This window comes from Drosophila serrata, unplaced genomic scaffold (assembly GCF_035046125.1).
Source record: "Drosophila serrata isolate PLE 108 unplaced genomic scaffold, ASM3504612v1 contig_295, whole genome shotgun sequence".
NCBI classification, from domain to species: Eukaryota; Metazoa; Arthropoda; class Insecta; order Diptera; family Drosophilidae; genus Drosophila; species Drosophila serrata.
This window is the reverse complement of record NW_028257193.1, coordinates 12327-26585: the sequence shown is the minus strand read 5'-3', so window position 1 is coordinate 26585 and position 14259 is coordinate 12327. Positions and strand designations below refer to the sequence as shown.

Sequence of the window (14259 nt, the reverse complement as noted above, 5' to 3'; positions counted from 1 at the left end):
TTCTTTTTTCCTTCCCCTCTCCATGTGTGTAAGAAAAAAATATATTTTCTAGTACGCCATTGAAGGTAATTCGAGTTGTTAAGCTGCTTTTGCAGCCGTCAATTGTAACATTGGAATCCTGTAGACAGTCAGATTTAATTGATTAAAATGTAATGGTATAGAAACGAAGGAAGTTTTATAATATCAACATTTCTTCAATCGATAAATCTCAATTATTAGGGATTTATTTTACCTATTATTTATTTTATTTTGTACATTTTAAGAGGGGGTTGCAAGGACTTTTTAGCATATGATATAAGGAAATCATTAATCCATAAGAAGTATTCAAAATGTACATATGGTATACAAGTTTATGTTAGAGCCATAAACAACATGGTATAAAATATACTTTTGCATATATTTTTGTTTGCTTATGTTCAAATATTCCATTTAAATATATTTCTGAACCAATAAATCTATAATACCTAGCAGAAACAATACAATTTTGTTCACCAATCATATCTTTTTGGTAGCGTCAAAATATATACAATACACATTTATTATTTATATCCTTGGAGGGTATTTTAATGTTAATGATGTGAAGGAATCATTTCCGACCCCATAAATCATATATTTTCTTGATCAGCATAAAAAACTGAATTAATCTAGCCAGGTCCCGACGAAAAATAAAATTTCGAAATTTTTCGATTTTTGCGAAAAATCATAAGGGGTTACATCATTAAAAATTGCAAAAATTGGCCAAAAATCGGTTTTTTGTAAATATTAGGTAAATGATTCATTTCCGACCCCATAAACCATATATATTCTTGATCAGCATGAAAAGTTGAATCAATCTAGCCATGTCTGGGCAAAAAATAAAATTTCGACATCATTTCGATTTTTGCGAAAAATCATAAGGGGTTACATCATTAAAAATTGCGAAAATTGGCCAAAAATTGAAACTTCTAAAATCTTAAATGGAGTATGCAGATTTATTGACCTAACAAAAACTAGCATAGAAAAGCTTTCCGAATTAAAATTAATGCATTTTTGGCTGAGTTATGAAATTTATAAAACTTTTGTTTTGCCGAACAATTTGGCTTAACAAAATCATTATCGATCCATATGAGAATATTTAAAGCTTACTTATGATAGATTTTGGATTCGATCCTATACTTTATTTGCAAACTACAAGGGTATTATCAATTTGGCTTCCCGAAGTTAGTTTCCTCACTTGCTTTTATTAATGTATGTATCTAAAATATACCATTCAATCAATATTTAACCGTACGACAAGAAAAAAATACCTAATTGATTGGGGAGTATTTAGCGCACCACAAACATTCACACACACACACACACACACACACACACAACATAATTCATATCATCCGAGAATAAATCACATTCGAAACAACAACTTGCAAATGAAAATGAGTCGCATTGAGAAACTTTTGCCAAATCATGCGTTAATGGGATTTATAAACATTATAGCCACCGAGCAAAGTCACCAGACCACGAGGAGCAGCACTCAGCCTTCCTGCCTTTCCCTTCCCGACGACGACATCATTCTATGTTTTTCGCTCCAGTAAATTTCATTTTGCCAAGTTGGAGCGACAAATAAGAAAAAAAAATGTATATTTATATGCGAGACTAGGAGTCTGGAAGTGGAACTGAAACTGGTATGAAGATGGGACACTCTGGAGAGCTACCAGGAGCACCAGGAGGCTGGAGGAAGCCTTATGCTTTCGCATATTTTATGTGGCGGTAAGTGTGTGTCTGTGTATCTGCTCCTTTGTTGTTTCATTTATTCGGTTGACTGGCATGACCTCAGGATGGCGACTCCTTTCCACCTATAAAGGCAGCTCCCGCCTCCCCCTTTTACCGCCTCATTCCACAAACAACAATTGCTAAGTATAAGCTGCAGCAGAAAGCGGCGCCGCGGCATCGTCGTTTTGGAAATTTTCATCCTGCGACTTTTTTTATTTTATTTTTTTGCAATTGCTGTTCTTCTTATTTTACCCTTTTACAGGACATAATGGCTTCAGTCAGCAGTTCAACTTGCACAGCAGGACACTCTCCTTAATCGCATTGAGAATGTGCATTTACCGACTAGCCTAATGATAATTAAAGGAATGAATGAATCCTTGCTTTTTTTTCAGTTTTAGAAAATATCATAGAATAGGTTGTTAATAGTTTATAAATAATTGAAAGATATGAAAAATAGATATTCGTATACTTATTATTTCAAATCTTAAGATCCCTAATCATATATGTTAAATCTTTAATTATTTTCTATATTCTCTCCTTTTCCTCTTTAGAAGAGTATTTGAAATATCGTCAATTGCTTTTCCATATTCTTGTTGTTGATTCTGCTTGTGGATCTACTTCTGTTTTTCTTTTTTTTTCTCTTGTATTTGTTTCTGCTCCTGGTCCTACTGGTCTCCCCGGCACCTGACCCCTTGGCTCGTCCTATTGTCACAGTTTGCAACAATGGCAGACGTGCACGCGAATCGGACTCGAAAAAGGAGTTGAGCAAACGACTGCTGGAGCAGCAGCATCATCATCATCATCACATCAACGTGGAGGAGGAGGAGTAGGAGCTGTAGCAGGAGGCAGGAGGCAGGAGGCAGGAGGCAGGAGGCAGGAGCCAGGATGCTACCAGGAGGTAGAGCTGGTCCTAATGGAGGCTGTGAGCACCACTTGCCTTTGCTTTTGGCGTATGAACTGTTGATGGTGTTATGGCGATATGTCGCCGGGCTACGGACTCAGCCCCTTCGCTCCATTTCCACATCAGCCTCACGCGTTCATAAGTAGAAGCATAAAAAATGTTTGTGCACAGAAGGAAGAAAAACAATGCCCAGGCAGGACAGGATGAGAATACACCAAAGAAAAACAGTCAATAATTGTTAAGAATTTGTAAATATTTCATTAAAATAAATTCAAATGATTCTGTTAATAACCTAATATGCTTTGAATCATTAGCTTAGGAGTTTAGTGATGAGCAATCAATAATAAAGAAATACCATTTCATTAGCTCTATGTAACTATTATTCTCAGTGCATAGAAGGACACTGTGACAAAAGGAAGTGAGTGGAGGTGTGGCTGGCTAGCTGACTCCCTGGCTGGCTCCTCGTGGAGCGGATAAAAATGAAATAAAAATCGATAAGTAGAGGCACGTTTGAATGCTCACCCCAAAAAAAAAAAAAGGAAAAAGACAAAATCCCTCCAATTTCCCCGCCCCCCCCCCCCCCTATTCAGGCAAAGAGACGATGATTCCACTGGATGCCACGTATGTGTGTGTGTGTATCTTTGTGTATTGTTTGGCAAATTCTTGGAAACGTGCTTCTCCCCCAGCAACTCCTCCCTCCATTGGGAGTTATATATTTTGTATATTCTTTCCATGTCTGAACCGTCTCCCTGCCGTTTGGGACTCACCCTATTTTGCACAATTAGATGTCATTTAATGGTTGATAATTCGCTTAATGACAGGAACAACAACAATTATTTGATAGCTGCAATTTAAAATGTGTCTTGTCAAAGGTTGGGGTTTAGTTTGGTTAATTTTAAAAAGGGAATCTTGTATCTGCACATTTCATTTGCTATTTGTCACATTAGATGTTCAAATGATTGTCACTAGTAAATTAATTCAATGAAAATGCACAAGAGTCAGCGAGAAGCGATTCAAAAGCTGTGGAAATACGCTCAATTGAAGACGCGTGAACCGAGTGTCAAGGTTTCAATTAGTTAAATGGAGTTGTTATCGCCCAAATTGATCCACAATTCAACCTCTGGAGCTGCTCTATTGTAGCAATTACGGATAATGTTGGTGCGGGTATTAAATATTCATTAAACGACAGGCGAAGTGATCAAAATGAGTGGCGGAATCAATCGATAGTAGGACTCATAAGTAGGGTTCCACCAAGCCATCAAAGGCAGGCATCAACAGTTGGCCAACAGTTGTACCAGTTGCCTGCTTTTGGCACAAAATTTGTAAATTAATTGCTTACGGAACTCCAAACAGTCCGCCGAAATCATTTACACATCTTGTGGGTAGCTCTGTTTGGCGGAACTGTTTGGCTTTGCCGGCACTCTCGTGTGGTTGCCGTGGTGCGGTTTTGGCAGCTTTTGCTGCGGTTAATGCCACAAAACTCAAATGTCAGGACCTGCCCGACCTGCTCGTCAAAGCCAGGTTGAACCACACAGCCTATAAGCGATATATATATATATATATGTGCGTCGTCGGTTTTGGGACTTTGTGTGTGTTTATGGGCAATTGAAAATGCATTATTCACGTCTCAAATGAACAATTCCGGCAGCCGTTGGCTTGGCGCCGTAAAACCCAACCCGTGTGGCTAAGAAGATCTCCCTCCCCCCTCCTAGTCTCACATGTCACCCACTTTGCTGTGCCCCAAATCAAGGCGATCCGGGCAATCTTATGTAGCCTCGACAACAAAGCCAGCACAGTACACACGCACCCCAAGGCGACGGCAGAGAGTATCTAATGGATACCAGGCCAGACAGCTGCAGGCAGGCACTTATTCAAGTACAGTGGGCACTCGTCATTGGGGAAAAAGGGGATTCGATTTTAGGGATTATATTTCATAGATCCTTTATACTCCCAAGTCCTGAAGCAATTATTCCATCTGGCATTAATGACTCCTTTAATTGCTGATGGATGGCTTTCCCACACACGAGTGAGTATCTGGGCGGTTCCAATTAGCGCACTCCCACTGTGGCACCGAGTGTCTAATGGTTACCTATTCTCCTAGCCAAGACGAAGGGCCATCGAACGAAAAGGTGCCACCACAATATCTGTATCTGTATTTGTATTTGTATCTGTATCCGTATCCGTGCCTCTAGTATCTGTGGCTCTTTCTGCTTTGTATCGGCATTTGGATTCGTGTGTTTGTGTGGGCGACGAGTACATCAAATTGTGTTTATGTGTGTGTGCCCACCAGCGAAGAAGAAACAAAAAAAAAAATTGTATCTATATCCTATTTGTTGGGGGGTCAAAAAGAGGGGCGGGGTAGCGACTTTTATAGGGTCACACGAGCGCGCATTTCTTCACAATTCTCGACATCGTCAAATGTAGTTGTTCCACTCGAAATAAATATGAAGAATTACTTCAAGAGTACATAATTATTATAATTAATTTATGGAATTAAATTCTTGAGCTGGGAAATTCTTATCTTGCGAAGGAAGAAGATTCCATGAGGAATGGATTGCTTGGGTGATATCTTTTTTAAAAAGATATTTAAAGATTTTAATAGAAGTATTATAAAATTCTTAGATATCATCTTGCCTTGTTTTGCTTATAAATCTCACCTATTAAGACATTTAATAGGCTTATAGAAAGTGAGTTTATAAATGGTAAATCAGTATACAAAATACTTATATATTTTGAGACTTAAAACTATTTTTGGTTATTAAAATTTGGATTATTACTGTGTTTATCATTATTATTGGCCCAGCCTTAAGCTACTCTGTAATTTCTTCCGGTGTATATTTGTTTTTGGCCTCTGTTGCTTGATAGCTGCAAGTGTTGGGTATGTGTGTGCGTGTGTATCTGTGTGTGCCATGTTATATATTGACGTATCTGAGCCTCAAAACGTGCGCTTTACACTTCTGCGCCCCAAAAGCCACCAACAACAGCAACAATAACAATAATAATAACAGCACCAACAAGAACAACAACAACAAGAGGCCAAACATCATTTGCACGCGTGCTCTTTCCGCTCTTCGCACGAGAAAAGGAAGCGTGAGAAGAGAGAGAGCGAGTGAGAGGGCGAGGGCGAGGGAGAGGGCGGAGGCGGGGCCATGGCCCAGAGGCATCTTCGAGATACTCACTAAATATTTGCGGATAAATGGTGAAAATTTTGACTGCTTTTTATGGCCTGCTCCAAGCAAACGAAGTGTTGGTGTTGCTGCTCTACGCTTCGTCTTCTGTTGTTGCTTTTGGCCCATTAAAGCGGCCAAGGAGTTAATTCACTCCCAACTCTTTGATTCTTTCCCTCTCACTGGGCCCGTTTTACGGTTTGTTTTGCTTTGGTTGCTTTCACTTCACATTCGGTTCATAAATTTGCATTTCTCGAGAGTCACAATTAACAGTAAGCGGTAGTTACAGTTACGATTGCGGCGAAAGGACAACAGCGACTACGACCACGATTACGAATACGGCCACATTCATCTCATCGCGAGCCCGGAACGTACGTGAGACTAGAAGCCCGACTGATTGCACTCGACATTTTTATATCCCGATGCGAATACGATATCCTGCCACTGCTGCTGCTCTCGCGTCCTCCGCCGTTGTTGTTGCTGCTGTTGTTTCGCGCGCGAAGCCAAGAATGAGAATGAGAAAGAGAACGGCAATCTCCGACTCGAGACCGAGACCGAAGAAGAAAAAAAAAAACAACAGAGAAGCGCGCGTGGTGGTGGTCACACTGGAAAAATACCATAATAACACGCAGCGGAAGAGAGAGCGTGCGGTGTGGAGTTTTGTGGAGATGAGAGAGCGTAGAAAAATCGAAACTAAATGGAAGCAAGGGGGCCAGCGGCTGTGGCGGGGCCGCAAGGAGACGTGTGCGGTGCACCAAACACGTAAAATCACTTAGGCCCCCAGAAACAAAAGGCCCCAGAGAGAAAGAGCGGCCGCCAGGAGAGCGGTGGAGCTGGGCAGAGCGAGTGTGTGGGAGTGAGCAACAACAAGGACCCAAGGCGGCGTTGCCAGATGCAAGGGGCCGTGCTGGTCTCGTTATGATAACAGGTGGTAGCACTGTTTTTACGCTGATAAGGTTAACACAATAAAATAAATAAACTAATAAAAATTACTGAACTATTTAAAACAGCAAAATAATTCGCACGATATCAGAACCATAGTAAAAGGAAACACTAGAACTATGATATATGAATACAACACAAATATAATTTAAGTTCCCTGGGGTGTTTCCCTTCTTCGCTTTCTGGGATGCCCACAATACCGTGGGCATTTAGTAATACGAACCCTCTTCTAACAACACCGTCAATTGTTTACGTAAAGTATAATAAAAGTATGAATTGTTATTGTTATTATTATAAGTTTAAATAAGTTTCTTTATCATAAACTGTCATTGTAGCTCAAAGTTCATCAGCTTTTATTTCCCCGGTCGTCAAACGCCACCTGGCGCTCACGACTGGAGCTATTCTTTATGAGCTGTAATTATCAAACAACGGTTAACCGACAAAAAATGAAATGAAAACTACTTGTACTACTACACTCTCTCCAACTCTCTCTCTCTCTCTCTTTCTCTTCCAAAGGCAGCACGTGAGACCGGAGAGAAAAAGAGAGCAGATTGGGGCTCTCACGCGCAGCCACCACCGAAACAATAACAACAAATACAGCAAATAACGGTAACAACAGGGAGCACATCAAAAAGCAACCCTCAAATTTGTGTACAGCAATAACAAAAACAAGCGGCGCTCTTTCAAATGAATCAAAATATGGATATGGATTATAATGCGAGAGTAAAAATGGGGCACAAAGCGCGCACACACACACACATAGGCAGTCCTCAAAACCCTGCAGTACCGCGTGTCATCAATAGCCACTGTCATCAACCCGTCATCAACGCGCCGACTGCGACTTCTATAGAGTCGACGCTCTGCCGACTGCGACTTCTACCGAGTCGACGCTCTGCCGGCTGCGACTTCTATAAAGTCGACGCTCTGCCGACTGCGACTTGTACGGAGCCTACGCTCTAATGCTGCCATGGTGATTGCCTATCTCACTGCCTCACTCACTCTTCAAACGAGTGAGATGAGCCAAAAGCAAATAAGTTAACAATTAAAATCGAACCAACTGTTTCGCACCCTAGAACTTTAGCATTTTTATGTGTATAATATATTATCATTAACAATTATAATGATGGTATTAGGAATAAATATTCTTTAAATATAAAACGCGAATGAAAAAATAATTGCATATCGAACAAAATTGTTTGAGCTGCAATAACATTTTAAGTAACTTGTTGCCTCGTCGGATATATCCTTTATACCCTGTTTACAAGGAAGCAAAACACTCGGACACAAGATAGCCAAACGGGACTTTGTGAAACGAAACGAACAATAAGAGAAAAAAAACGGACTTGAGGATCCGTTTTTCCGAATCGTGGTTCGTTTTGTTGTTGGAGGCACAGTCCTTTTTTTCTATTGCTTATTCGTGTTTTCACTTGCAGTTAAACAGTGAACTAAGTGAGAAGTGTGCGCACTGCGCAGGCCAAATTAAAAAAAAAATTTTACATACATATATAAATATTCTGTTTAGTTTTCAATAATTGAAATTATATATCAGGTGAGTTTTTATGTAAAGATTTAAAAAAAGTTTACTTTCGTATCAATTCTGTCTTCTATTTTGAGTACATCTTCCCGTCCTCCCACTTCGTGTCTGCATGCAGCTATTGTGATACATCGATGGTGCGAAGTGTAAGAAAAGGCTTCGAGACCATAAGAAGTTCTACTCTGCACTCTTAGGTAATTATGTATGTATTTTTTTTTTAGATTTTGATATCAATTTATTTTCCAAATTTTCCTTTTCAGATGCAATAAGTCAAGTTGATGCAACGGAGCCGCTTGCCAACCGTTTAACTAAAAGCCTTCCTTGCGCAAAAAATTTGGAGGCGCAACATAAAAAAAGGAAAAGGGATGAAGACGTGTTAGAATGTGGTCCGAGCGTTTTTCAATACATTAATATTTAATTTTTAATGTTAATTATTATAATTATTATTATTGTATTATTATTTTTTAAAATTTATTTTGTATTATTATAAGAAATATTTTTAATTTGATTATTTGTATTATTTTATGTATAATTTTAATTTTATTATGTTAGTTTTTAAGAGGATATAATAAAAGTGAATGAATTGAAATATGAAATCCCTTATTTATGTTTTTTAATTAATTTATTATTGATGACACATCGATGAATTGTTGATGAAACATCGATGTTTCATCGATGTATCATCGATGTTTCATCGATGTATCATCGATGTTTCATCGATGTTTCATCGATGTATAATCGATGTTTCATCGATGTATCATCGATGTTTCATCGATGTATCATCGATGTTTCATCGATGTATCATCGATGTTTCATCGATGTATCGTCGATGTTTCATCGATGTATCGTCGATGTTTCATCGATGTTTCATCGATGTATCATCAATGTTTCATCGATGTGTCATCAACAATACATCGATGAATTGATGATGAATTGTTGATGAAACATCGATGAATTGATGATGAAACATCGATGAATTGTTGATGAAACATCGATGTTTCATCGATGTGTCATCAACAATACATCGATGAATTGATGATGAATCATCGATTTATTGTTGATGAATTTCTATTGATGACAGCCTAGGACATTCCCATGTTAAATTCATCAACAGTTTGTATGGGCTGTCATCGATGAATCATCAACAGCACCCCCTTCGCTGTTGATGAAACGTTGATGAATTACTGATGACAGGTACTGCAGGGAAAGGATGAAATACTACTACACGTTTCTCTTTCCGACATTTTTATTTCCTTTTTCTTTTCTTCTCTCGAGACTTTTGGGAAAAGTTTATGGGCAATTTTACAGTTGCCGACAGCAATTTGCATTCACAAAACAATATAAAAGCCAAATCAATTTGCTGAAACCTGTTACAAGGGGCAAAAATAAGTCATGAATTTGAATTCGGCTAGCCATCTCATTCCCACACTCAATCAATCGAAGTGTGTACACACTCATTCGAGTGGCGTTCAATCACAACACAATTAACATTCATGTATGTGTTTGCTCACAGTCAATAATCTCACGCACTAGATAAACTATAAAACTGAGTTGAGTATAAAATCCACAAAAAAGCTGGCGTGAAATAGCAAGAAAGATTCCCACACACGCAGTCACACCTTGATTTTGTTTTCCCCCTGCTACCATTATCAAACAGGGAATATCAAGATACATATGTATGTATGTATATGTATCTGCCAGTACGCATTTGTATCTAGCAGATTCGTAAGTCTTTGTTGGTGTAATTAACCAACATTTAAGGACAATGACTCCTGAAAATCGTCTGGAGTGTCGCAGTATTTGTTGTTGTTTAGATACAGCAATATCAAAACAAGAAGGAAAACTAACTTCGGGAAGCAGACATTTATATACCCTTGCAGTTTGAAATTGAATTATAGGATCAAATCGTAAAATCGATCATAAGTAAGCTAATAATATTAGCATTCTTTAAATCGGTATTTTTCTATAACAATTTTTTTGACAAATCAACATTTTAAAAACTCATAGCTCCGGTAAAAATTCATTAAATTCAATTTGGAAAGCTGTGTTATGTTAATTATTATTAGGTTAATAAATCTGCATACTCCATTTAAGAGTTTAGAAAATCAAATTTTTTGCCGATTTTTGACAATTTTAATCATGTAACCCCTTATCATTTTTTGCAAGAATCGAAAAAATTTCAAAATTTATTTTTCGACCGGACATGGCTAGATTGATTCAGTTTTTGATGCTGATCAAGAATATATATGATTTATGGGTTCGGAAATGACTCCTTCACTGCGTTTTAAGCACCTGCAAGGGTATAAATATTAAATAGATAAATTATTTCAATTGGGCTTTAAACAATTTTTTTTACTTTTGACACCTCTTAGATGAGACTAACTAAACTAACCCAGAAACTAACGCCTTTTTAACATGGCAGGAATTTAATACATAAGCTATTTTTGCATACCTACTCGACAGCTAAAATATAATTAGTTTGTATTAGAATTTTAGGAAATGCCCCGGAATCTAAATCAGAAAATGTTGTTGCTATTTTTTTACCCCCGAAGTTCTGCATTCATTTGGCAAAATATTTTTAGTTGGCTGAATTTCCAAAGTTGTGCCAAACATATTTTTGCCTCCAGGGGTAGGCGGAATTGTAATGGTTAAAAAAGGCGTAGAATTGATTTTTCCAAAATTGGATAATTTGCAAATAAACTATTATTTTTCCATTTTCACTTAACCCCATCCTCTTATGATAAACTTTACTAATTCGTTTTATATTATATGTGCGTTGTATTCCAATTTATGTCGTTGTCATTGAACTAACTAGTTAAATTCACAGCTTTTTGAACAAACTGATTATTTTAGTAGCAATTATAAATTTACGTTTGGCTATAATTCAGGTTCCCAAAAAATATGCATAAGAACTTTACCATAATTTAAATGCATTTCCAGATACTGCCAGACATGTTTATGGGTTATAAATAACAAATTTATTTACCTGAAATGACAAATCAGAAAAGAGAAATTGGATTAAGAAGATGAATAACACAATGAGTAATGTATAATACTCTTAATCATAACAATAAACTTGTAAATAACTTGACAAATAATTTCTTAAATCATGGAGACCAAAAAGCATTTAAGAATATATTAAATTTTTATTTATCTAATAACAGCGCCCTCATATTTATCACAATCCCTTCAAGGGCTCTTGAAAACACATTGTATTATTAAAACCCATACTTGGTGGGGGCAATTAACGATGCTAAAAATGCAAACCAAATCACGATTGAGATTCGCGCTGATTTGTCTGCTAAAATGGCTGTGAAATTGAGATTTCCTACTTAAGTGCAATTAAAATTAACTTCAAATGAAATCGTTAAAACTGATGGCCATTAGGGGAGTGCAAAGGGCGGGAACGGGAGAAGTACTAGCTTGACCAGCAAAACTCCGCCCCGGAAACCGGGTCCCGCTCGGAAACCAGCGGTTGGAGAACTCCCAAAGCCAGACAGAATCCGAATCCCTCCCTTTGGACCTGAAAACTACCCACAGCCAGCTCCTTGAACTGGGCGGCGTTGAATGCGGCGCAATCAATTTGTCGACTAATTGACATACATCAGACCAGTGAAGTGTGCTTAAAGCGCAATGAGAAATTATATTTTTAGCCTCGACATCGTCCCCCCTTGGCTATATCTTCCACCACGACTTCAGGCGAGTCAAGTTCTGCCTTTTGCGCGGGGTAAATGGGAATCAAAACGCGAAAACTCCATTAAAGTGGGCATCGACAAGGGAACTGGGTCTGGGGTCTGGACTGGATGAGAAGAGGTCATCATGAAGCACAAGAAATCAAAAGCCAACTACAAAACCTCCCATAAATCTTGATCATAATTTCCCATTATAGTTGTATGTACATGCCGCTGGAGGCTGGTTCAATTGCGTGAACTTTAAATGGTTGTTATAGAGGGGAAATGTGAGTATGATTATGTACGAGATTTTAATATCAGCATTATTACCTTATAAACTTTAGGTGCTGTTCATTAATCTGCATCTTAAGCACACTTGTTATGCATAACTGCTATAAGATACTTTTTCAAGTGCTCATAACTGCTAAAATTTGACATTTTGTGCTTCCCCAAATTTTTAAAAAGAGAAGTGTAAGCTATTAATAGAAGTTTGCCAGTTGATGTACTAATTTTTCAGTGAGCCGCACATCCCATAACCATTGGGATCTGCATTCCGATTTCCACTTCCCAGTTCCACTTTCCCGTGCCATCATCATTGCCTTTTGAAATCCCAGAGCTGTCTGTTTGTCACTCAGCATATGGCGGGGATAATTAGTTTGCCTTCAGTGTGGCGTTGGCTCCCCAAGCATCCCTTCCTGTCCCTGGACCCAAAGTACATTCCTATCGCCATCTCTATCTGTGGGCAACATCTGCATCCATCCTTATCGCTCCAGCTATCTTCGAGATGTGGGCACAATTGCATTTTGTTTCACATTTCCACAATCGCAGCAGCAGCAGCAGCAGCATCAGCAGCAGCTCTCGTTCGGATTGCGTTGCCGTCTGCAGCTGTCTACATTAATTAATTCCTTTGAATGCATACACAAAACACAAACGCACACCCGCACCCACACCTACACCCACAATCCCGATCTCCTCTCTCTTCGTTCTGGGTCTGGTTTTCGTGTGTGTACATATGTAAGTACTTCTGAATGTTCGTTCGTTGTTTATTCGCTTTATGTTGTGTAATATATCAAATTGGAGTAGAGAGATGATGGCGAGAGCTGGACGAGATGCATTTAATAAATATGCAGATGCGCACTGAAACAACAGTGACGAAAAAACAACAACAACGAACGAGAATTGATATTCGAGGGGCAAGGAGCACTTTCCTACCACCCACCTTTTCCACTATTCATCCCGGATTTCCCCTGTGGCATTATCTGGCAGGTCTTTGAGATTGACACGACATTTTCAGGATTCCGTAATTCATGAGGTGTGCCACCACATCACTTCTGACAACCTCAGAGATAGTTAAATATCAGAAATTAATGTTGTGGGGCACAGCAAGCAAATCAGGGTTAATTAATCTGTATAAAAACTTATTGTTTCCCATGCATAAGAGAGTTTAAACTGAATACAAATATATATATATAACTAAAATCTATCTATCTTTAGTTTCATTTTAAACTAAACAACCTATTTCTCCCTGTGCATTGACATCGTTTAGCGTAGCTCACCGCAATTAAGATTCCACTTGCATCTTTCGGTTTGTTTTTAATGCTGATTTATTTATGCCCAGTTACGTGTATTTCAGGGACCCACAAAAGCCGAGCCCCTCCGCATCCAAAGCGTCATCATTATGCGCCCAGACTGATGAAGTGGCCGCAGAGGTGGGACTGGGAAGCTGGATATGAATTCAGACAGATGAGGGAACAGGAGCAGCAGGAACAGGAACATGATCCTCCCCGCTCGCAGGTTTCGCGTTTCATCTTCGAGCACCTGCCGTGCAATAACCTGACACTTGAGACCGCAAACCGAAACATATTCTCCGCTTCACACTCTCTCGTTCTTACCTGTGATTATCTTCCCCCCTTTGCTACTTCCTTCCTCCTTTCCTTTTTCTCGTTCAACAACTCTTGTTTTGATTATGCTGATTGCAACAAATGTTATGGCCATTTTGCCCTGTTCGGCTGGCTTACCTTCTGCCACATTTCCAGCTTCTACTGCCAGCCAGCAAGCGCTTGGCTTAAACATTTGTTTGCACTTGACATTAGCAAAGTCATAACACAAATTTCCTGCCATGCACACCGCCGGCCACAAGAATAATAATAACACACACACAAAAAAGCGGCTCTAAAAAATTGCTGGCCTCAGCAATTACCCCAGTGTGTTGCCATTTTAGCCATTTTAAATGGAACTTGATACCTTAACATAGATTCAAGAAGCTTGAAATGTTAAAATTTGGGATCTATTTTA

At 38.7% G+C, this 14259-nt stretch overlaps 1 protein-coding gene and 1 long non-coding RNA gene across 2 annotated transcripts in view; one reads left to right on the top strand and one right to left on the bottom strand.

Annotated features, from left to right (window-relative positions):
- Positions 1-13331, bottom strand: part of Bicra (BRD4 interacting chromatin remodeling complex associated protein) — a 30036-nt gene extending 16705 nt beyond the window's left edge. Inside the window, exon 1 of the mRNA XM_086836895.1 lies at positions 13184-13331. Within this exon, the coding sequence (XP_086693021.1) occupies positions 13184-13220 (37 nt within the window). The 5' untranslated portion in view covers positions 13221-13331. The remainder of the gene's footprint in view (positions 1-13183) is intronic.
- Positions 8155-8889, top strand: LOC147643041 (uncharacterized). Its single transcript, XR_015272600.1, has 3 exons — positions 8155-8308; positions 8374-8487; positions 8554-8889. It is a non-coding gene; the product is annotated as an uncharacterized LOC147643041 (long non-coding RNA).
- Positions 13332-14259: the final 928 nt, after the last annotated feature.